Here is a 24,953-nt window from a genome sequence, read left to right as displayed (position 1 = left end):
CTGCAGAGGCGGGAATGCATCCTGTAGGGTCAGTGGCCTCCTCCCACACCAGAGGAGAGAGCTAGAATAGAGTCTCCGTCAGATCTGCTCCCACCTAACAGCCTTTTTCTGGGCTCCTCTACAGCCAGCTGAGGGCCCAGCAGGGCAGAGGAGTCTAGGTGGGAGGGCTAGGAGCCTTGAGGGCTGGCACCACTCCTGGAGGGTAAGTTGGCTCTCCTGCAGACTGGCTCAGGGGGGACAACACCCCCCTCTGCACACATCCTTGGGAGGCCACAGCCTGGGGATGCTACTCAGGTTCTTCCACAGGCCCCTGGGTGTCCCTGGTTTCCCAGAAGCAGGCGGGTGGGTTTATTCCCCCTACCCCTGATCTGGACTCAATACCATCAGCAAACGTCACTCAGCACTACTTGTGAACACCTCTCTCTCCATCCTGCCCCCTTGCCGCCTGCTGCCCTCCAGGGTTCCCATTCAACCAGGGCAGCTGTGTTTTCAGAGGCAGATCTGGGCTCTCTGCAGAGGAGGCCTCTTCCCCCATCTGCCACTGCAGCCTCTGGTCCCTCCACTTCAGATTCACAGGCTCCGTTTTGTGTCATTCAGCACTTTGTGGCAGATCCTAGCAAGAGCTGATGCCAGGGCAGGCAAATGAGCAGCATTTAATCAGCATCATCTTCCTGCCACCCTCCTCTCCTTCCAGAGGCTCCTACACAGGCAGGGGGTATGGGGACCAGGGAAGGGGATGGGGAAAGAGGAGGGGTGCAGAAGCAAATGCAGACAAGCTCATTGTCCACTGTGTGCATGCTAGGGGATGTGCATGTAGATGGTGGAAGGGTGGTATGAGCTTTACAGCTGGGCAGAGAGGGTCAGGTCCTGAGACCCTCTCCCATCCCTCTAACTTGGCATCAAGGTCTTAGCAAGCCGCCCTTCTCCTCCTCCCTGCTCCCCATCCCAGGCCATTCCCAGAGGTGGCCGCTTGGTGGCGGTGCGAGGACAGGAAAGGGGAGAACCGAGTACCTAGCCACCAGGAAAAGGACGCAGCTGACCGCCAGGTAGGCCAGAAGCATGAAGAGCCAGACGCCTGGAGAAAATGGGTCCAGGAAGGAGAAATAGCCGGGCTTGCGTCCCTGGAAATGGAGATAAAAACAAGATTCACCATACACATTCAGTTAAAATGGCCCTTGGGCAGGGCAGGGCAGAGGGGATGGTGAGTGTGGGTTTGGCCCCAGAGTTCATTTCTCTGCAGATTTTGGGTAACTGGTTTAAATGCTGCTGGGGCTGAAGGCGCAAAGGGGGTCACTCCGAAACACTGACCCAGCCCCGACTTCAGCAGGTAAAATGAAAGAACAGGGTGGGTTCATCACTTCCTGGGATGAAGGAGGCTATGAGCTGGGAAAGTAGAACAGCCTCAGTGCCCCTGGGGGTGGCGTGAGTGGTCTCTTTCTCAAGAGGATCCTAACTGAACAGGCATCTCTGGTGTTTAGCCTGCAGGGTGATCTTGTACACTGAGACCTTCTCATGTAACACTCAAGGCAATCTTGGGAGGCGTGGATTATCACTGTCATTTTACTGATGAAGAAACCAAAGCCCAGGGCAATCACAAGACAAGTCCAAGGTTACACAGTTTGCACGTCAAAGGGCTGGGACACACACACACACACACACATTTCCTAACATACACATGCACATACACACACAGTACAGGGCTTGCACCAGGAGACAATAGGAACACAAGGCTTGCCCCAAGCCCAGGGATGTGCTCCAGTTGGTCATGTGAGCCAGAGTATGGAGCCAGAAACAGAAACTCTGGAAGCCAAGCTCCCACCCCTTCTCAGCAGGAAAGAAAGATGGGATGGGAAGGAAGGGGTTAAGTCATCTGCTTGCAGCCTTGAGCTGTGTGCTCTCGGATGAGTCCACACTCTTCTCTGACCTCCGTTGGAGCTAGACCAGATCCGAGTTCACACACTGGTGGCCCGTGGACCAGAGACAGTATGCAGATTTGTCTTGTTTATCCTGCAGTGTTTGAACATTAGGTATCAGTTGCCAGAATTAAATGGTTGTGGAGTTTCACATAAAAATCCAGATCTCTGGCTTTTTTTTTTTTTTTTTAATGGAGTGATTTAGTAACACTGAGCCTGAATTCCCACATGGCCACTAAGTGGTTGGAACTAAGAGGTGCTTCCCACTGTAAACAGAGCACGTTCCTTCCAGCTCCCTGCTGCTACTTTCATCTTGCACCAGGCTTGATCTTTCATTCACTAGGAAACCACTGGACTCAGTGCTCCCCAAGGACCATTCTAAACTGAATATGCTATGATTCCATGATTCCAGGAGTCTGGGAAGTTCCAAGAGTAGAACTGAAAATCAGTGTTAGGCTCAGAGGTTCTATGAACATGTAAACTTTCAAGCTCAAGATTCTATTGGTCACTGCACAACCTGCCATCATGATCCATTTCTATATCAAGATCTGTCATTTTTACACTAGGGTCCACAGAAACAGCCAGGGAAGCGACCTATGCCAAAACTCAGCTAAACTCAACCAGCTTTTGTTATCCATGGGCTGCTAGGCCACTGAGAAATGCCGAGAAACACAATAGTGGTTCACACTGCTGCGTCCGAGGCAGGTGGGAGGGAGACAGCCTGCAAGGTCCTGCTGCATTTGCATAGCAGCAATCGTGGGTAATTTTCAGCTTCTCTTCTGGGGGTTATCCATCCCTTCTGTGGGACCCAGCTTTGGCATCAGGAGGCACATTCTGGAACCATTTGGGCACAGCCATCCCACAGGTACACAGAGAGAAAGCTGATAACTCATCCTCCACCAACGAGGCAGCTGTTCTTGGCCTCGTGGCCCTTCAGCTGTGTGACAGTGACTTTTAGGACTGTCTGTTTGAAACAGCTTTTCTTTCCCAATGTGGCTTACACCAGGGAGCTGCCCTTTGATAGCAATCACAAGTTCTCTGCCTCATAGTGCATCCATGCTTTGTCTGCTGCATACAACATGCAGCTGACTCCACTGGGAAAATGAAACAACTCGGGGGATGAAGCCCTGTATCAGAGGGAAGGGAACAGGAGAGGAATGTGGGGAAGACCATTGGAGCACATCTGGTCCCATTACTACGTAAATTCTCTAAAAGGGAGCAAAGAACTCATGAGCTCCAGAGTTAGTCATTTCCATGCCTACCACAGGTTGTCCTTATTTTCTTCATTGTCCTAAGAGCCAGTGGCAGACCCAAGATGGAAGACAGAGATTGCAGAAGCATACATAGACTCTGGGAAGGGACGAAGGAGCCATCTGTGCCTACACACCCTTTGCAACAGAAGCCACTGGGTTGGTCCATTCCCGGGATCCTTCTTCACCCCGAAGTTTCCCCAGGAAAATGTACATGCATCCTACATACTCTATCACTTGTGATGGCTTTACTCTGTCTCTCAGTTGACAGATATCCAGGAGAAAAAAAATCTTTTTTTGTTGCTTTCTGAATCTGAAACCCCATCAGACGCTCAATGTCAGAAATCTACACCTGATTATATCACAATAAATGAAATTGAGGAAAATGACAGTACTATTTAGACCTGCCATGTTTGGTTATGGGTGATAGAGAATGATGCACAGTCATGGGAAAAATTCTTGGAGACTCAAGTTATAAAACACAGAACATCACACAAACAAGGACCAAGACATAAACACAGCTCTGCTGGAAACCTATCAGTCATGTTGGCAAGGCAACAACTGATTCCACTTGTGATTGATGCCAACCAGAGGATGCAAAGAATGGGCAGTCATTTGAAATTTTGGTCTCGGCTTATACAGCCTTGGATTGGGTCTGAGCCCAAGCTGTTCATATGATGCCAAAGAGAATTACGTGACTCGCAAGACTCCGAATGCCTACCATTTTTTCTATGCAGACTCTTTCGATCGCTTCCTTCGCAAAAGACATCTGAGTCACCGGAGCTTGCGGCAGATCAGGTGACATATGCCACAGGTATTTCTTACAAATAATAGATTTTCTTTAACCCAAGGGATATATGGTTGTGATGCTTTTCTTCTAAAGAAATCAAAGTACTTCACTATGTTCTCTTGATTTCAATTCCTGGTTCTCCGTATTGACAGATGGAAAAACTGAGACCCAGGAAGGTGAAGTGCCTCACTTGAACCATTTGTCATGGCTTCAGTTTCACTGGCATGCATTCGTCAAGCTGTGCCATAGGCATGCCACGGTCTCCCTCATTCAAATGGCAGCTGTACCATGTCTTCCTCTCCTTTCTATCTTTGTAACTTGCTCTAATAAACTCCCTAATTAATCCCATGCCTCCTCCCCGGTGCCAGCAGAATCCCAACCTCCTTTTTCTTACCCCCTTAAAGTACTTTTAAACATCATTTATTTACACTCATTATCATTTATTGTGAGTCTGTTGTACTTATACGCATCTGTATTTATTTATGTAAGTCTCTGTTAACTGTAAGTTGAGCCAGTTTTTTCCTGGTGAAGGTGGATAATGGGCATATATATTCTATGCCCCAAATGTCTAGGACAGGTCAAAACATTGCAGATGGAATTGAAAATTAGATGGCACCAAAATTAGAACTGGTTCTCTTGACTTTGGACCGTGTTTCAGACTGAACATGTGAGATAGTGGGGGAGGCCCAAAGGGCTGGTCATCGACTACCACATTCCTGGGGGGTTGAGGTCCCTTGAACTAATTCACTGATACTTCATTCTGTGTGTACTGGAGGAAATAACATAGTAAGAATGCAGTTGCTGTCCTAGAGTCCAGAGCCGAATGCACGAGGACACTAGAGCCAGGCAAGGCAGGGCAGGGGAGTGAATCAAAACACAGACTCTGGAGCCAGACTCCCCAGGATTTAATCCTTGCTCTACCACTTCCAAGTTGAGAGAACCTGGGCAAGTTACTTAGCCTCTCTGGGCTTCAGTTTTCCCTTTTGTAGCATGGGGATAATACTGGGGTTGTTTTGAGGACTGAGTTAATGCACGGAAAGGGCGAGGACAGAGCTTAGCACATAGCAAGGGCTACATACGTGTGTGCTCCACCTCTGTCTAATGGTCACAATGAGTCACAGGGAGAGGGGAAGGTGGTACATGACAAAGAAGGGAACTTCCTTTTATACTGATGCCTCCCTCAATGGAAAAGAAATACTATTCTCTGTCCTATGGTGACACATGTTAAAAATGCTTGGGGAGAAAATGCCATCTGGCTAAAGCCACTTTTCATAAATCCTGGAGTTTGTGTGGATTGTAATAGGTGAATCATGAGGTTTCCCTCAGGCTCTCCAGGGAAGCAATTAGGGCACTGCCAGGCTCTCTTCTGGAAGCATGGCTCTTAGAAACAGGTGATTCCAGCTTCTGGAAGCCAGTTCCACCTCACCCTTCCCACAGAGGCCACAGACAGAGTGGGGGAGATGTGTGGCAGGTCCTTAGTGTCTGTGTGAGGCTCTGTACCCAGCCACCATTTCCCACACATAAGCTACCATGTCAGCTCTCTTCATTCCCTTCTAACCCATCCTCTCCCCAGCAGAGCCTCTGACAAAGTCTGCACTCATCATGTCCTCCCTGTGTTTTTGCCAGTCTCTGGAACCAAATGATGGTTTATAGAGAAGTTCCTTGTTATATATTCCACTCCCAGCAGGGATGAACAGTCAATAAAATACTCTCTGGGGAGGAAGAGATAAGAGAACACAGTCTCCGTGGCTCCTTCTGGGTGAGGGAGAAGGAGCTGAATTCTTCTTGTCCCACCCCAGGAACCCATGGAGAGCCTCCCTCAGTCTGTCTGCTGTGGATTGTCTTGCTGATGTTTTGGCCCAACATGTGCATCACACCTCTGACTCCAAGGGCAAGAAAGAAATAAGCTATTAATCCCTCTTCACAAGAAACGCTCAGATGGGTTTTTAAAAAAAAAATTTTTTTTAACTAAATAACTCAGATGCTAGTTTATCTACTTTCACTTTGCTGGTTGGAAATCTGGTATGAGGAGACTTAAGTTTGAATCCTGGCACTGACATTGACTTGTTCAGTGATCCTAAGCAAGCCATTCAACTTCTCTGGGTGCCATTTTCTTCTTTCATATAATGGAGCATCACAGTCAACATGAAAGTGGAATGTGAGAATTATTAATATAATGTTAATAAAATAACTTGAGATTCTTGGGAGAGAAGCACTCAATAAATTACTAGTATTAGAGTGATTATACATTCAGGGACCCATATTTCCATTATATGGGCTATCATGTTACTTAGCTTTGTGGAATAGAACTCTATTCATTTTCCATTTTCTTATAAGAGTATTAAGAAGTATTAGAAATGATTCACTGGTTTGCTTAGCATTGTTCTCCATTTTCCCAGACAGTCTTTCTGATATGAAACAAACCTTCTTGAGAAATGGGTAATATATCCAGCAAACGCCATGCATTAATTTAATGGTGGCATTGATTTCTCTCTCACTTTTTAATCACTGTCTGCTTTTCCTTTTTTTTTTTAATTTTTTTTTTTTTTTTTTTTTTTTTTTTGAGATATAAGGCCCTAGGTGAGAGTTGAGAAGAGAAAAAGGACAGAGTACAAAACTTTCCCATTTGTTAACTAACGATGGAGCAGGAGGTTCTAGGGAACAAATGGTAAGCTCACATTTTCAAAGGAGTCTCAGATGCTCTGGCTGGCTTTGGACCCTATATGAAATCAGAAATAGTGTCGTCAGATCCCAAAGGATCTTGAAAGATCATCTGACACATACCTTTGACACTATGAGAAATGCACCTACTATATCATACAGGTCAGTGGCTGGACATGTGTGGGATTTGGAGACAGAAGACCTGGCTTCAGCTCCCACCACCACCACTGCACTGACCTTCCTATTTCCACTACACTGACAGGTCTCATTGAATCTCACAATCCTCCTTGTAAAATGGGAATCATACTACCTGCCTCAGGGGATTGCTATGTTAATTAAACAAGAGACTGTCTGTGAAAATGTTCCATAAATTAAGAGATGCCAGACAGATGTTGGTTAACATGCAAATATCTGGGACAAACACCGAACCTCCTTGAATACATCAACACTGAATTCTTTTTGACATGGATTATCCATTTGGAATTACAGGCGCTAAGTGTTTAATCCCAGTCAGTGTGTGCTTGAAGAATACAAATTTACTAATATTAGCTTGAGCAAAACATCATTATATAAATTACTGCTACAGGAAAAGAAAGAAAAAGAAAAAGAAATAAAGAAAGAGAGGGAGGGAGGGAGGGAGGAAGGGAGGAAGGGAGGAAGGAAGGACGGAAGAAAGGAAATTCCGCAGAGGGGAAAAGAAAGAAAACATATACTCTAATATCATATATAATCACTCTTGTTTTCCCCTACCACTCTCCCCTCCATTCACACAGATATTGGAGAGCTCACTGCATCAACACCATAAAACTCTCCACTGCAAAATGCCTTTAGAGTTATACTGCCATGCCAACTGCAAAAAGAGGAAATGAGCATATAGCCCAGAGAAATCAAGCGAGTCTTGAATTTCAGATGTCCTATCACTTGACTTCCACCCTTTGAGTGCCAGCGGACACCCCAGATTCTCAAGGCGGCCACTGGGCTGGGCCTTCTCTGTATGCCCTGAAAGCTCATCTTGGCCCACCTGGGGCTTCTGATACCTTCTCAGGTGGGTTCTGTGTTCTATGTGGGATATGCAGGCATCCAGGAGGGAGAGAACAATGAGCCAGGCCAGAGGAGATTGCCTCCCATATCTTTTTGTTCACAGGACCAATGGGGTAAAATCCAGAAACAGAAAAATAACCTATGTAGGTCACTCATCCTTCCTGGAATCCTGGCCCTGCAGGGCCCCTGAGGCTCAGTGATGCCCAACCAGGAGCCACAAAGGAAAGAAGGTGCTCACTGCCCACAGGATCACTGGATCCATGGTCCGTCCATCCTTCTTTCTTCCCTCTGTTCTTCCCTTCTTTCCACCCTTTCTACTGTCTTCCTTTATTATTATGTAAATACTTTGTGTTTAGGATAACCACATTTCCCATAACAAATATTATGTCATTAATATTTATGGTCTCCCAAAAAGGTACCATCTCCTCAATGTGTCTCCCACTAAGGTCTACTGGGGAAGAGATAGACAAAGAGTAATGTAATACAGCATAAGAGTGCTATAATAGAGATATAGGCAGAGGAGAGTGGCTCAGAGAAGGAAGCAATCGGCTCCATCTAGTGGAGTCACATTGATGAACAAGTGCCATTTGAGCTGGGTATTGAAGGCCAGGGAAGAGTTAGAAAATGGAGAGGCAAGATGAAACCTAGACGAGGAGGCAGGAGGAGATGGACCTGGTGGGAACGAAGTGAGCAAAATGGGGTGAAGGAGCCTACAGGCAAAGACCTGGAAATGGGGTGGGAGAGATGACTTTATTCTCCATGCTAAGAAGGTTAAACTGTTTCTTTTAAGTGATGGGCAGCCAGTGAATGATTTTAAGTAGGAGGCTGACATGACTACATTTGTATTAAAAATAACTCAGGCTGCCATGTGGAGGATAGGGTGGACAGGGAGCAATTCATATCCATTTATTGTGCATATAATATGCCAGGCACTGTTGTAAATGCCTTACATATGCATTCTCATTTAATTCACTTGACAACCCATTTTTACAGGTGAAGAAACTGAGATGTGTGTATCATGCAGCTAATGAACGTCAAATCTGGGAATAAAAGCAGTGGCATGACTCCAGAGTCCATAATTTTTTCTGTAATGCTGCTTACTGAATGCTTATAATGGGTGTGGTCCTCTGATGGTGGTAGGATAATGAATAAGAAACAGTCCTGCCCTCAAGGAGCACCCAGGCTGCTGGAATGGCCATAGTTCAGGTTAGCAGAAGTCAGGAAAGACAGTATAGCTGAAAACCATTTGAGAGGTGAGAGGACCAACTGAACATGCCAGGTAAAAAAATGTTAAGGACAACTCAGGCTACTGGAGCCCTGAGAGGGGAGGAAGAAGAGCAAGTCTGAGCAAGAAATGCACTGAATGGAGTTTTAGGCTCCATTTTTGAGGTGCCTTGAGAGGTCCAGGTGGAGATGCTAGTGTTGTTTTAGAGATACACTTCTGGAGTTCAGGGGAGAGGCCAGGGTTAGATTTTCAGATTTGGGGGTGGGTGATATTACCCTGAGAGAGAATAGGTAGAAGGAGAATAGAATGAGGACATTTGGGTTGGGGGAGGAAGGGAGGAGTGAATTGGGGGACAGGAGAGATCAACAGAGAGAGATGTAGAGAAGGGATTGATCAGGAGGCAGGAAGTGCACCAGGAGAAACTAGTGGCTTGGATGCTAGGAACCCAGAGAGTTTCCCAAAGCAGTTGGGATCAACAGAAAGAAATGCTGAAGCCAGAATCCTTAGCCAGCCTCCTGAGTGGCAGCGAGTAGGTGGTAAAAAGAGCAAAATTTCTTCTTATTTTGGTCCTAGGGATATCTGAGCAGAAACAGAGTTTACACTCCCATGCCTGGGAGAAAGAAACTATCCATAAACAACCCTTGCTGGTACGTGTTCATGAAAAAGCCTAGAGAATCTTAGATGGCTGGGAATTCACATATTATTTCTGGTTATCTTTAGACTGCAGAGATACACTTTTCATCACTCATTATTTTTGAGGGTTTTGCAATAATTCTTAACTAGGCACTTACACTTTGGGGTAATTATTTCAAACAGGTTTGATTGCCACCAGATGCTCACATTTTGATAACAACCACTCATCAGTAGAGTGACATCACGGATGTAGAACTAAGGTAGAGATTCTAGGTCCTCGTAGATTGCGGATGACATTAAATTAACCACATTTTGGTTCAAAATAATTATCAATTAGAGAAAATTCATATTTTAATAATAACAATAAACACCCAGTATTTAACTTGAATTTCATTAACTTAACTCTGTAATATTAGAGATAGCTTTTCTGCATCATTTTAAATTGAGGATCTCTTGGTGGACTCGAGCAGGCTACCCTTTAGCATCAACTGCTCCTGCTAGTGCCTCCTTTGTTTCTGATACAGCAAAGTTCATCTCAGACTTGTGCTCTCTGGCTGGGTCTCATCAATTCAGGATTGTTCTCTCCCCGGCTGACCTTTGGCTCCCTTTCAGCTGACCTCCCCTCCCCCTTTCTATGATGACAAGACAGCGCCCATTCATGGGGCACCTCCTGTGTGTCAGATGCTCTACCGGGCACCCAGGGTGTGGGTTGTGTCATTCTTATTTTGGAAACGAAACTGGGACAAGCTTCCTCAGCAGGCATGCAGGGTGACCTCCTGGGTCCAGGACTCGATGGGCAGCTTTGTGCTACACGCTGTGCACTGGAATATGCCATGGCAGCTGGACCCTGGGCACCGAAAATGACTAGAGCATTGGAGAAATCCATATCATGGCTGTGCACCTGCAGCCAGTCTGAATGAAAGCTTCAGTAAGGTCAATTTGGTAAAGCTGACTATTTGCTGGCAACGTAATGATTATCCACTTTGTAGGTGAGGTACAGTTACTGCCCCCACTATTCAGTACACTCTGGAGTCACGCCCACCCTTGGCTGCCCATTGGTGTGTTCTCATAAACTTATTTTGACACTCACTCTGGCCAAGCCTAACACAAGTGAAGTCTTTTTTTTTCTTAAGGGAGCAGAAGAGGGGACTGGCCAGGTATAAGTGGCATTAGATTATCTGCTCTTTATTCACCAGTACAGATTACCAAGAAAGGCAGGATTCTACGTTCCATCACCAGATGCGATGCCCAGAGTGGACAGAGGTGGACCTGGGAATTGGAAAGTCCTTGAGAATGCCAGTGTGACCCGGCTGGGTTGTGGGCCCCATTCCCAAGGAGTAAGCAGAGTGACTGACGGACCGGTCATCCACATGCTATGCCCCAGGTGTTGACCAATCCCTCTTGGAGACATCCCCTTACTGACAAGCCCACAAGTGCGACTCTTCCAACCCTCCTGTTTGCAAGTGCACCCAGCTGATGGGGGGAAATATAGCCCAACACATTCGCATTTAAGTCTTGAAATCTAAATATTTCCATGAGTCATTCATTATTACCATATAACTCAGTGTTTGCATGCAAATAACTTGAATGGCATAAATGCTTATAAAACAAGTCTCTTACCATATGAACTCGGTAAAGAATGCTAATTCCCAGAGTCATGAATGGCTTAGAGAAATCAATCACCTTCTCCCGTTCTGCAGTGATGGTGAGGCCTGCCACCGCCAGATCTGCTTTCTGAAAGGAGCAGAGAGAGCCTGTCAGTGGGGGTGGCCAGGTGAGATGGGGCCCGGGGCCCAGGGACTTGTGGTCAGAAGCCGTCACTCCTCGGGGCTCATGTCTCAGCTCTGAGAGCGACTCTAAGCAGACCTAGAATATCCCAGATTTCAATACCCACTCATGAAAGGAGATGGATATTGAAGCTATAACTTATGTTCACTTGAGGTCAAATCTCTCTGAATCCACCTAGGATTTAAAAAAAGCAGGGAGATCCCTTCCTGACAACTCAGAGGTAGTTTCAAAATGTCCCAGGAGAGGCAGCTGGGAGGGGAAAACTGGCAGATAGGCCTCCCGGGCTCTCAATATTGAGTATTTGGTTATTTATTCCATTTGTTAGTTATTCAGTCAACAAAACTTCACTGAATGCCTGTGGTGTACAAGATGCTTTGGGTGGGGAGTTGCAATGAAAAACAAGTGATTAACTGAACAACAATAGCTAACATATTGAGCACTGTGGTAGTTTGGAGGCTGTATGTACCCCAGAAAGGATCATATTTTTTTTGAATCCACTTCTACACGTGTAGACCTATTGTAGTTGGGAACTTTTAATTAGGTTGTTTCAATTGACACGTGACCCACCTCATACAAGGTGGGTCTTAATCCACTGGAGCCTTTTTAAGAGGATAAAAGACAGAAAAAAACAGAAGTTTAGAGAAAATTCCCCCAGGGGAGCTAAGAGAGAACACACAGGAAACAGAGAGAAAGCTGCTGAAGTTGGAGGCTGAAAGCAACAAAACCTGGGACAGAAGGACCAGCAGACATCTCCATGTGCCTGTCCATGTGACAGAGGAGTCCCAGATTGCCAGCAGCCTTTCTTCAGAGAAGGTATCATCCTGTTGATGCCTTAATTTTCATGGCCTTACAATTGTAACTTGTGAGCTAATAAATCCCCTTTGTTAAAAGCCAAAAAAAAAAAAAAAAAAAAAAAAAAAGTGATGAAACCATAGAAATTAGAGACAATTTAATACAACCCCATTTATCTCACAGTGAGGAAACAGAGAGCAAGAAATTGAGCAAGTAGCCCCATGTCACAAAGCTTGTCCTTGCCAAGCTGGGACTGGAACTCAGGCCTCCTGCCTCACTGGCCACTTGTGTTGCTGTTGAAGTTAAAATACTGGTGCCATGAGTAGAAACATAAGCATCATCTCTGGTCTCCTTAATAAATGTAAAATAACCAGAATCTGTTATGAAGAGCTTTCCTTCTTTATTCTGCCTCCAAATTGCACCTCAAGTGGACACATCTGCTGAGAGATGTTCTGCAGTAAGCCCTGCTGAGAAAGAAGATGCTACGGGCTTCCTCGATACTCCTGTCAGGAAGTTCTTCCTTGTATCTAGCTCAAATCCATCATGTGCAAAAAAAGCCCACTTCCTATTGGTCTGCTTTGAGAAAGATGGAGTCCAATCATTGAAATCACCTTTATTAAATTTGAAGAGTGTATTGGAGAGCATCTAGCCAGTACTTCTATTGAATAAGAAAAAAAATATCTACAGTTTACAAATAGGCCAATCAGCTCTAATGAGTGTATGTATATATATAATTTGATTGTTAGTAAATCATTGCAAAGAAAGTAGGGAGACAGACACACTAGCCCTCATTTTACACACAAAGGAATTTATGGCTTATGTATAAAAAGGATAAATCCACTGGCAAAGGTCAGTTTCTTCTACATCTCAATCCCAATTCTCCATTCCTAATTCATGTTTAATCAGTTAAGGCAGCCACATGATCCAGCACAGGTTAATAAACTCGGGGCCTTATAAAATGAGGCCAGGCTTAAAAGAAACTAGACTGCAGATGTAAGAGATTTCTAATAAAATTGAAAAATACAAATGACTTATTGTACTCATTCTGTCTTTCTCCGATAGAGTGTTGATTACTGCGATCAAGTAAATCAACCCTTGGGTTAGAGAGTGGGGTTTGATAGAAGATTGCTTGTGCCTACATTTTGGGGACTCTTTGGAAGGTTTCTTGGGACTTGGAGAACCTCAGCTCCTCAATGACAGCGGCACTGACGAGTTCAGAGCTCGTTAGCACAGGCGTAAAGCAACAGAAACCAACCACAAAGACCCAGCAGGCACGACATCAATCTCGTGTGTACAGGTTTATGGCAACGCGGCAGCCAAGCCCTGCCCAAGCCTTGTGGGGAAGAAACCAGAGTTAAATGAGTTGGAATGAAGGAACTGAAGTGAAGACTCGGAAGACTAAAACTGATAAAATAGGTAAGAGGTAAACACATGGTTCAGTCTTCTCTCTGCTCACTGAAAACAAAAAGAAAAAAACAAAACAAAACACAAAAAACAAAAACAAAAAAAAATACAAACAAAAAAACCCCACAACTCCATTAACCAAAGTAAGCATCTCTGTCTCCAAGTTTCTTTTCCCCACACCCAGCTCCCTTCCAGAAAGAGCAACATTTGGATTAAAATTTGGAAATGGTTTAGAAAGTTTACAAAGTTGGCCAACCATGACATAATGGTAAAACAATTCCATTAGGAGAGAAGGCTGGAAACAGTCTGTCCCCCAGATTAGGGCATTTCTTGAGTGACAGAGACTGACCCCAAGTACAGACAGTGTTTGCCCTAAGCTCAGACAGGGCACTTCTGCCTGTTCACAAACAGACACATCCCCAAGCTGGGCCGAACAGAAACACAAAACACCCGCTTTGTGCCAAACCTTGCAGAGTCATGGCCCCCGTCCCTCCTTCTTTCCTCCCCGGTCAAGAGTAAGTTCGGGGCAGGGGAGGCGAAAAGGAAGATTGAGATGGTAAGAGGGCAGTGCCAAGCACAGAGAAAATTTGGAGGTTTTGTGGTGGTTGCGTTTTACATTTAATTGACTCGGTGCAAAACAATAATTATCCACCTTGGCTTCACTGCACCCTGGGGTATAACCAACAATCTTGTGGGATTGAATTATTCCAAAAGACGTGCATTCATTTTATTTTACCTTAGTTAAAAAGACATTATGCTATCAAGTGCTCTTCAGATAAGGAGATAATGTGCCATGAGACTGAACTAACAACGAAAGCAGGCTGGGATTGCAGGAAGGCCAGGAAGTGCTAGCAGGGGAGGCAGAGGGAAGTGTGGCCGCCACGACAGCTCCATCTGAGCCCTTTGCATCTCTGGACATTGCGGGGGCTGGGGGATGGGTGGAGGAGGGCAGGGCCGTGTGCTTCAGCGAACAGGACATCAAAAGGCCTGGCTCTAGTTGCGGTTGTGCTCCAAATTCACCCTGTGACCTTGGGCGATATGGTGCCCTCTCGGTGCCTTAGTTTCCTCAGCTGTAAGAGGAAAGTGTTTTACTAGATGCTCTCTAAGCTCTTTTTCTAGCTCTAAAACCCCATGCTTTGATTTGCTTGGTTGGAAGAGACTTAATGGACCCCCACTTTGCTCATAAAGATGGGGGTGGTCCGCAGAAATGAATGTCACGGAGTTGTGGAGGAGAATGAGCTCCGTGTACAAAACCTGTTCCCAGACCAGTCGGCAAAGAGCAGCTGCTGATAGGCATCCCGGGCTGGGGGACCTAGAAAGGGCAGGAAAGCACACCGCCATCTGGGGAGAGAAGGTTTAGACATATAACCCAGGGCATGTGGGAAACCAGAGGTTTCCCAAGCAGAGGCAGCTTCTGGTCTGTCGGAAGAGCAGAAGGCTTAGAAAGGGAACTGGGGGGAATCTCCACCTGCGTCACGGCATCGCTGGTCACGGTGTGTGTGTGTGTGTGTGTGTGTGTGTGTGTGTGTGTGTATGCCCATAGGTGTGGATAAATAAAACTCCCTCTCAGAGAAAGATCTCTTGCCTCTCCCCACTTTGGATGGGAAACTGCTCTTTGAAAAGCTTTGTGTTCTGCCTCTGAGAGATCCCCTCTTTTATCTCCTGGATGTCAGAGGAACTCACAATGGGAGGGCAGGCTGGAGCCAGCCTGGAGGCACTTCCAAAACATACTGTCACTGGCCCTGTGGAGTTTAACAGGGGTCCTGAGACTGCCACCACCACCATCAAAGTCCGAAGGCTCTGTGCCGCTGCTGCTCTTCTCCTGGGACCAGCCCTGGCTGGCATGAAGCAGGAGAGAGCGTGTTTGCAGCAGGGTGCTTTGCCTGCTTTCTTAGCAAACCTGCTGCACCCACCCTGAGCTTCCCCGAGGACTGCACAAGGAAGGGTTCGCCAGCAGCACCCGGCCCTGGATGGGTGCCTTCTTCCATCTACCTCCCCTCCTCTTTGAAACAGCTGCTGCCCCCGTTTTGGAGCAAAACTCTCCCCTTTCCCCTCAGCAGTGGTTCAGCTCCATTAAATGGATTCCCAGCTGCCTTGGCTCCTTCCTCTCTCTACCCAGCAGCTGAGGCAATGAGGGATTGGGAGAGCGTGGCAAATAGCAGTTGGAGTTGCTGGCTCTGCCTCTTGCTACCCATATGGCCTTGGGCAGCTCACTGAACCTCTCTGGGCCTCCTTTTCTCAGCTTTAAATCAGGGCAATGCCTTCCTGACGGTATTTTGTGAGGGTCAGGAGAGATGGTGAACGCGGAAGAGCTTTAGTAACTGTAGAGTGCTGCACACAAATAAGAGGCTGTTAAGACAACAGAGTGGGTGACTGGGACAGACCTGTCTGGACTCTGTCACTTACTTGCTGTGTGACCTTGGGCAAGTCATTGAACTGTTTTAAGCCTCAGTTTCCCCATATGTAAAATGGAGGAAAACAGTACCCACCTCCTACAATTATTGAGATGAACGAGACAATGTCTGCAATGCTGAGCATGGGCTTGGCTCCAAGTAAGTTCCCAGTAAATATCTGTTATTAGGACGTTGGCAATGGCGGTGATAATGCTGGACTTGAGGATAATCTCCACAAGGGCCTCTGGAGAAGATACCTCAACCAACAGTGAGTTGTAAGAGTGTTTGTGGCAGGCAGGCCTGTTCCACCTATGTGTGAGCTGACTGCTCACTGAGGCCCCTGGACACTTGGCCTCTGGTAGCCTTTCCCAGCTATGTGGATGCAATATGCTTCCCTGTGTGAATGTCCATCTCTGCAGACCCATGTGGGGACCCTCCCAGGCCTCACTTTGTCTCATCACTTGCAAAACTCTAGGGGGAAAAACTGACACCTAGCTTGGAAAACCGGTCAATCTTCACGGTCTCATCCTGTTACATGATTCTCCTGCAGGGACTGCTGATTAAATGACCTCCCCAGCTCTCTTTGAATTCTCAGATCCATCATACTGCCTCTGATCAGCTTCCAGATCTTTATTCTCTAGCTTTTTTCCACTGACACCCCCTGCCCACCCACCCCCCAGCCCCTAGCGTCCTGTCCCTGGGGAGGCCAGCTGGCCCTTCCATGCTAGCAGCTTTCAACTCCATTGCAAGGCACATCTGCACAGATCTTCTTTCACCTGCTGCCCAAACCTGGTGGTGCCACACATTCTTTGCTGTCATTTATTTAACTCTGTAATTGCATTATTTAACTCTGGAAAGCTTTGGGAGGATACAGTTGGAATGAGAAAATGCCACAACAGAATAATGTTGTTCTAAGAAATCCTGGAAACCTTCATTCCAAGGTAATTGTCTCTGGAGATCCCCTGTATATTGTAAAGCCTTACTGAATGCCAAGCAAGGCCAGGCCTGCAGCTGTGCAATGGAGGCTGGCATTATCTCTAAATACCCAGATAAGAGGGTGCTCTGAGTCCGGCAAGCCTGGGACTTTCTGGGAGGGATCAGGCTGGTTTGGCTCTGCCCGGGAATCCGGGCCTAGAATGACATGGGGCCGTGGAGGTCATGAGTTCTGCCCTGAGTGTGGAATCTCAGGGTGGGCAGAGTTTGCCTGCAGAACCCACTGGCCCTGCCTGGCCATTGCCATCCCCTCCTCTTTAATGCTACACTCTGCTTGCTCAGCCTTCATTCACTGCTCTTTATTTTTTCTCCACCTGTGTCAGGCATAGTGCAAGGTGTTACGAATCAGTGGTGAATAAGCAAGCACAGTCCTGTCGACAAAGCTCCCAGTCCAGTGGAAGAGGCAGACATTTATCAGATTGTCAAAAACAACATTGTAAAGTTACAACCGAGATACGTGTTATAAGGGAGTCATCTGTAGCACCATGAGAAGAGAGAGAAGGGGGTTTGGCAGAGTCTGGGAGGGCCACAAGGGCTTCCCAAGGTGAATTCAGTTACCTGAACAGGATACCTGTGAGAAGGCCTGCAGGTGGAAGGGACAGCGTGTGGAAAGGCCCTGAGGCAGGAGGGAGCTTGGGGCATCCCAGGGCTGAAAGACGGCCAGAGTGGATGGTAAGATGAGGCTGGAGAGGCAGCAGGGATGGAAAATGCAGTTGGAAGGCCCTGAAGTATTTTAAGCAGGGAGTGGTCCATAGGGTCAGATTTGTAATGACAGTATGGCTAGTCCTATAGCATTTCCTGTGTACTAAGCACTTTCCAGGTATTGTCTCACTCAGCACTCACCAGCACCCTATGAGGTAGGTTACTATTGTCATCCCCATTTTATAGACAAGGAAACCAAGGCACAAAGAGGTCAAGTCATTTGCCCAAGGTTGCACAGCAAGTAAGTAGCAGAGTCAGGATTCTGACCCAGGCAGTTGGCTTCAGAGACTGCATTCTCATCCTGCAAAGAATCCAACTGGCTCCAGTGAAGGAAAAACAAATTAAAGAGGGGCAAGAAAGAGCCAGCCTCATGTGTTACCTGTTTCCTTGCCATTTAAACTTTCCACTGAGGGCACTATGGTCTCCACCCACCACTCCATCTATCTCACTCCAGCTGAGACCAGCAATGACCTCTGTGTTACAAAGTCTAAGGGATGCTTTTCAGTCCTTGACCTCCTAGCCGGCCCCCCTCCAGCCCCTGCCAGGTGCTCCTGAATGAGGCCAGTGTCCAGGACACACCCTGTCCCCACCCGCTCTGCCTTGTGGCTCTATTACCCTGCCTCGTTAATACCAAAACAAACTGGGTTCAAACGCTGGTCCTGCCAGTTACTAACCGTGTGAACTTGGGTGGGTTTCATAACTTCTCCGGGCTCACTTTTCTCATCTGTAAAATGGGATAATAACTGCCAACTTAGGGTTGCTGTGAGGATACATGAGATAATACACAAAACACATGTAGCCCAGTGTCTGGTCTGTAGTGGGTGTGCAAAAAAGGATGGCTACAAATAGCATTTTTCTAATAAAATTCACTTTTACACTATGACAACTACACCCATCCCTTCTCTGAAAAATGTATCCGTGCCTCCCACTCCGCTAGCCCAGCTGTGTGAGTCAGGCCCGTGTGGTCCACCCACACCCATGAGTTCAGCCTGACATCCCCGCACTCCCTCCGCACCGGCCCCCGCCAGGCTGGGTTGGCTGACCCTCAGACACGCTTTGTACGTCCCCAAAGCTATGGCTCAGGTGACGCCAATTCTTCCACCTGGACTGTCCAGCCATCTATCCCACCTCCCTCTCAAGGTCCATTCAGATTCCCCCTCCTCCATAAAACCAACCCTGATCATCTTCCCTGGAATAAGCTCTTCCTCCTGTCCGTCCCCAGAGGACACCTAACACTGCTTGTACTACCCTCAAGGTATCTACTAGAAATTGCCTTGTCTTGGAACTGGGTGCCTGAGCTCACCCTCCACCTCTGCTACTTACTAGCTGTGTGACCTTGGACAAAGGACTTAACTTATCTGTGCCTCAGTTTCTTCATCCATGAAATGGGATAATATAGTTCCTACCCTTATGGATATTCCACGGGAATTAAATGAACAACCCACGCAGAGCACTTAGAGCAGTGCCTGGCACAGAGGAATGCTCAATAAATGTTAGCTCTTACTGTTATTGTTGCTGGTGGCATTTGTGCACACAATTTATTTCCCTGTTAGCTTATGAGTTTCCTGAGGCAGGGACCACATCTTTAAAAAACTTAACATATATAGCATTTCTGAGTTGCCATTGGCCTCGTTTTTCAGACAAAGACACTCAAGCCCAGAGAGGTTAGTAATTGGCTTAAGTACACACAGCTAGGACATGGAGAAAGCCAGAGTGGGGCCTGCCTGGACAGATTCCCAGGACTTTGCTTAGCTTTCTCACTTCTGCACTATTTACAGTGCTTTTCCCAAAGTGGGCACACAATAAATCTCCACTGAATAACCGGTGCAGCCAATCTATTTCTTGACCAGCCTTGTTATAGCCCCTTCTTGTTGACAGCAGAATTGGGCTGATTTCTGACAGATGTCTTCATGCAGGTGGGATTGGGTCAGGAAGCCAGAATGTTACATCCAGATTCAGGTTGTGTTCCAGGCCTGGTCAGGCCCCGTAACTTATCCTTAGCCCGCAGGAAGACTTGAAGCCCTAGATGCCCCCGGAGGGCTCCCATCTCCCAGGCCCTTTTCTCTTGAACACTTTGGATGGTGTCACGTGGGGACCCCAAACAAAAGAGGACCAGGCCCCAGGCGCCATGCTCACAGCAGCTGCCAGCACCAGGGAGGGGCTGTTAAGTCCACCCTGGGAAGAACCGAGATGACAGGCCCAACCCAAGCCAGGCACCAGCAGAGGAAGGCTGCGTGGTGCTCCGTGGAACTGCTTCCAAATTCTCCCCAGCGCACCAGGCCTTTTGTGCTGTGCAGTCAGGCAGGATTAACATCTGCATCTCAGCCTGTTTTAAATTAGATTATCTGCTCGTTTCCTGTGTTTTGATGGGTTTACCTGCTCAGTGCCTCTCTCTCTCCCCCTCCACCCCCACCTATTCAAATGCCCAGGAAAATTGCCATGACTCACCAGGGTCACTGAGCTGCGTGGCAATGGGATTTGCAGGAGACAGGGGGCCCGCTCCCACTCCCAGCTCATGCATCAGCAGGAGATATCACCTAGACATCATAATAACATGCTCGGGAAGGCACACATCTGCTCCCCTGCCCATGAGTCGGGTCTTCCCACTCCACCCACCGTAGGCTGGGGCTGAGGCACCTGCAAAATGTCAGGTGTCCTTGTCCACTGGGGTGAGTGGATCCCACTCCTCCACTTCTGGCCCCTTTCAGAGCCAGAAAACGGGAGCAAGAAAAGAGGAATAGAACCCAGAGAGCCAACTGGGACATACACACATGTGCATGCACACATCTACTCAGTCTGCACCCCCTAACCCTGCAAGGTGGCTCGCTTTCTGTTCAGAGGCTTTGCAAACCAATCTGAGCCCAGACCTGGAGGCTCTCTCCCCGCTCTGCTGGCTGCTCGGGAGGCAGAGGCCAGAGCAGCGTAAGTGTTCCTGGGAAACGGCGATGCGACTTGCCGGTCCAAGTGCTCCCCGGAGCTATTTCTCAAGGTGAAAGCCTACTCCCAGGGGTGGATGAACTTCTCTGGAATGAAATTTAAGTCCCCATGAAATATTTAGTTGGCTCAGTGCAGGGCTGTGTTATTGGCCTAGGAGGATAGATTTTGGGAAAGAACCAGACTTAAGGAAAGAAGGCCCTGGTACTTCCTTCACTGGCAAAGGCATGTGGCCCAGGGGTCCGAGCTGGGTCAGGAGGCTGAGCATGGGCTGTGCACCTTTGATCTCTTGTCCCAGTCTCCCATTTACTGGCCTGTGCCCCTCTTGTCCAGCTCTGCCATTTGCCAGCTGAGCAAATGACCTGAAGTCTGAGCTTCAGTTTCCTCATCGCCAAAATGGGCTGGTGAGGTCTAGTAACCCCTCCTTAAAAATATTTTTAAATGATCACTTAGCAATACAGTTATTGGAATATTTTGACAATTTTTGTGATTACAGTGATGCATGTGCTTCTTTACATAACAAAAGCTGGAGGGAGGTCTAATTACTCTGTAATAGAATAATGTCTTCAGGGATGAAGGCATAGTTCCAGTTAGTGCCACTATGGTTTGCTGCCACACTCATAATTGAAGGAGATATTATATTTCCATTTGAATTTAGAAAAAAGATAGATGTCAATTTTCCCCTTCTAAGTGTATGGACTCTCTTAATTCTATCCTCAGATCTTTGGGCTTGACGCTGCCCCAGAAAAAGAACTCATAGAGATTTCTCAGTTTATTGACAATAAAACCCCAACTCCTCACCACGGCCCCCCATCTCCCTGCTGCTCACTCCCCACACTTGAGCCACACTGAACTTTGTCCTGTTTTGTGGACAGGATCATCTCCGCCCTGGAATTTCTGCGTTGACTCTTTCCTCTCTCCAGAATGCTCTGCCCTGGGCTCAGCCCGGCTGGCTGCTTCTCACTGCTCAGATCTCAGGTCAAGCATCACGTCCCCAGGGAGGCCTCCCCCAACACTCACTGATTCATTATCCTATTTTCTTCACAGCAAATATTGCAATTTAAACTTGTCTTATTGATTGATTTACCTGTCTGTTGTCTGTCTAGAATGCAAGCCCCATGAGGGCAGGAACCTGTTGTCTGCCTTTTCCACCATGCATCTCCAGCCTAGAACGGTGCCTGGCATACAGTGGTGTGAAATAAATATTTTTTGAATGAAGGCATACTCAGGTGAATGCATAGATGAATCAATGCAAGAAGGAGCTCAATTCATGCTGTTCTCTTACCTTGACTCTGAGTTGGGGGAACAGTTTTGCAGTGCAGTGTTTTGGCAAAGAGACAGCCTTTAGGACCAGCTCTGCCACTTACTAGCCTCTAAGCTTAGGCAAGTTACTTCACCTCTCTGTACCTCAGTTTCCTCATCTGTAAATGGGGATAATAATAGTATATACCTCAGAGGGCCAGGGTGAAGATGAAATGAGTTAAAATGTGAATATATAGTGTAGAACAGTGCCAGGAACATAGGAAATGCTGTACAAGTATAAGCCGTTGTGGTTTTTTTGTAATTTAGAGGATCAACTTCAAGTTTTAAAAAAACAAGTCATTGTTTCAGAGATATTAATGTGGGTTTTGAAGAGAGTGCAAAGAAGTCCCACAATTGGGAAACTAATATGTATTAGCTACATCATGCAGTGTTTATATAGTCAAGAAAGTAGAAAGAAATAGAAATGAGTTTGGGACTAGACACATTATGGTGTGTGCAGTGAAGCCCCCAGAAACCTGTGCTCCCCACGCCACCACCACCATTGCCACCCTCATCACCTGATTTTCTAAAATATCTTACACATCAAATAAAGAAAAGAAATAGGATCCTATCTGGGGTTTCAGGAGGATGTGTCTTCTTTTTCCTCAGGCCAGATGACAACATTGTCATCAATTAGCCATGTGATAAGAGGCACTGAATTTCACAAGTCCACTCTCTTTTGCCCGTGCCCCCACCCCTACCCTGCCATCCCTCCTGGTTGCCAAAAAAGGTAGTTAAGGTCTAGGATGCAGCATGGAGCCTTGGCATTGAGCAAAGCTAACAGGCCCACATGGGTATCAAACTTGCAACTCTGACCCTCCAAGCAGGAGGCTTGAACTGGCCTGGTCAGCTCTACATCCTATTAGGGGCCTCTGGGTACCAGGCCTGGGCAGGGAGCCGTGTAAAGCAAGCTCAGGCAGGCTCAGGCAAGCGGTTGCTGCTGCTGTAGGAATCTGCCATTATTAGCAGCTCGCAGTGTTGTCTTTTGTTTACTTTTCCTTCCCACCTGTCAGTCATGAATTTAGGAATGGGGTGATCCAAAGGCCAGTTATTAGGACAGTTTATGAGGGGTGAAATAAAGTACCACTGATGGCCGGGAGCATTGCCGACAACCGCAGAGAACTTCCAGAGGCCTCTCCTTTGCCTTCTCTACTCCCAGCCATGAGGCCCCTCCCTGACTTTCTCCTCTCCCTCACTGCTCCTGCTGGATTGATGGGGGGCACCAGGTCCGCCTCAGAGACCACCGTGAGCTGCCCCACTGTGCCACGAAGGGTGAGCAGTTATCTGGCCAGTTAGAGCCACACACTGCATAGCTCTAGCCCTTTTCTCATTTCTTACCCACAAAAGCACAAGTTGAAACCATTGCAGAGGGCAGTAAGGCGTTTTTGCAGGGCTCCCTGCAAATTTTTTGAAGAGGAAAGCCAGAGACATGGCTGGAAACCTTTGGCCACCCTGACTGATGTGAAGGAGTGGACCAGGTTGACTTCAGAGCGTGTGCCAACCTTGTAGACCTGGAGCTCATGTGCCCATCAATAATTACATGTCAATTGTTCTTTTTTACAGATTATATCTGAACCCCACAACCACCTCTAAAATCAGCAATAGCCTATTTAGAGATGAAGACAATGAGTCTCAAGAAAGCTAAGTGGGGTTGGAAGTTGGGTTAGTGGTTACTTTGGGGGAGGAAGGCGGGTGTAAAGATAGAGTGGAGGGGTGGGGGCTGTGTGGTGTAGGAGGGGCAAGGGTAATGGCATATTTCTTGATCTGGATGGTGATTACACAGATATGTTCCCTTTGTGACAATTCATTGAGTTAACACTCGTTATTTGGACACTTTTCTGTATAGGTATTAAATTTCAATACAGGAGGCGGGGCAAGATGGCAGACTGGTGAGCTGTATGTTTTAGTTACTCCTCCAGGAAAGTAGGTAGAAAGCCAGGAACTGCGTGGACTGGACACCACAGAGCAATCTGACTTTGGGCATACTTCATACAACACTCATGAAAACGTGGAACTGCTGAGATCAGCGAAATCTGTAAGTTTTTGCGGCCAGGGGATCCGTGCCCCTCCCTGCCAGGCTCAGTCCCGTGGGAGGAGGGGCTGTCAGCTCCGGGAAGGAGAAGGGAGAACTGCAGTGGCAGCCCTTATCGGAAACTCATTCTGCTGATCCAAACTCCAACCATAGATAGACTGAGACCAGACACCAGAGAATCTGAGAGCAGCCAGCCCAGCAGAGAGGAGACAGGCATAGAAAAAAAACAACACGAAAAACTCCAAAACAAAAGCGGAGGATTTTTGGACTTCTGGTGAACATAGAAAGGGGAAGGGCAGAGCTCAAGCCCGAGCTCAGGCCCTGAGGCGCATATGCAAATCCCGAAGAAAAGCTGATCTCTCTGCCCTGTGGACCTTTCCTTAATGGCCCTGGTTGCTTTGTCTCTTAGCATTTCAATAACCCATTAGATCTCTGAGGAAGGCCCTTTTTTTTTTTTTTTTTTTTTTTAATCCTTTTTTCTTTTTCTAAAACAATTACTCTAAGAAGCCCAATACAGAAAGCTTCAAAGACTTGCAATTTGGGCAGGTCAAGTCAAGAGCAGAACTAAGAGAGCTCTGAGACAAAAGGCAATAATCCAGTGGCTGAGAAAATTCACTAAACACCACAACTTCCGAAGAAAAGGGGGGTGTCCGCTCACAGCCATCATCCTGGTGGACAGGAAACACTCCTGACCATCGCCAGCCCCATAGCCCAGAGCTGCCCCAGACGACCCAGTGTGACGGAAGTGCTTCAAATAACAGGCACACACCACAAAACTGGGCGTGGACATTAGCCTTCCCTGCAACCTCAGCTGATTGTCCCAGAGTTGGGAAGGTAGAGCAGTGTGAATTAACAAAGCCCCATTCAGCCATCATTTCAGCAGACTGGGAGCCTCCCTACACAGCCCAGCAGCCCAGAACTGCCCTGGGGGGATGGCACTCACCTGTGACATAGCACAGTCATCCCTCAACAGAGGACCCGGGGTGCACGGCCTGGAAGAGGGGCCCACTTGCAAGTCTCAGGAGCCATACGCCAATACCAAGGACTTGTGGGTCAGTGGCAGAGACAAACTGTGGCAGGACTGAACTGAAGGATTAGAC

The 24,953-nt window shown here is 47.2% G+C and overlaps 1 protein-coding gene across 2 annotated transcripts in view; it reads right to left on the bottom strand.

Annotated features, from left to right (window-relative positions):
* The window catches only part of GRIK4 (glutamate ionotropic receptor kainate type subunit 4), a 441,993-nt gene that overhangs the window by 29,762 nt on the left and 387,278 nt on the right, over positions 1–24,953 (bottom strand). For both annotated transcript variants that reach the window (XM_037841751.1, XM_037841749.1), the window contains 2 exons: positions 11,134–11,247; positions 1,012–1,121 (listed from right to left, as the gene is read on the bottom strand). In XM_037841751.1, the coding sequence (XP_037697679.1) occupies positions 1,012–1,121; positions 11,134–11,247 (224 nt within the window). The remainder of the gene's footprint in view (positions 1–1,011; positions 1,122–11,133; positions 11,248–24,953) is intronic.

Source organism: Choloepus didactylus, chromosome 6 (assembly GCF_015220235.1).
Source record: "Choloepus didactylus isolate mChoDid1 chromosome 6, mChoDid1.pri, whole genome shotgun sequence".
Lineage (NCBI taxonomy): Eukaryota > Metazoa > Chordata > Mammalia > Pilosa > Megalonychidae > Choloepus > Choloepus didactylus.
This window is presented reverse-complemented; position numbering and strand designations above follow the sequence as displayed.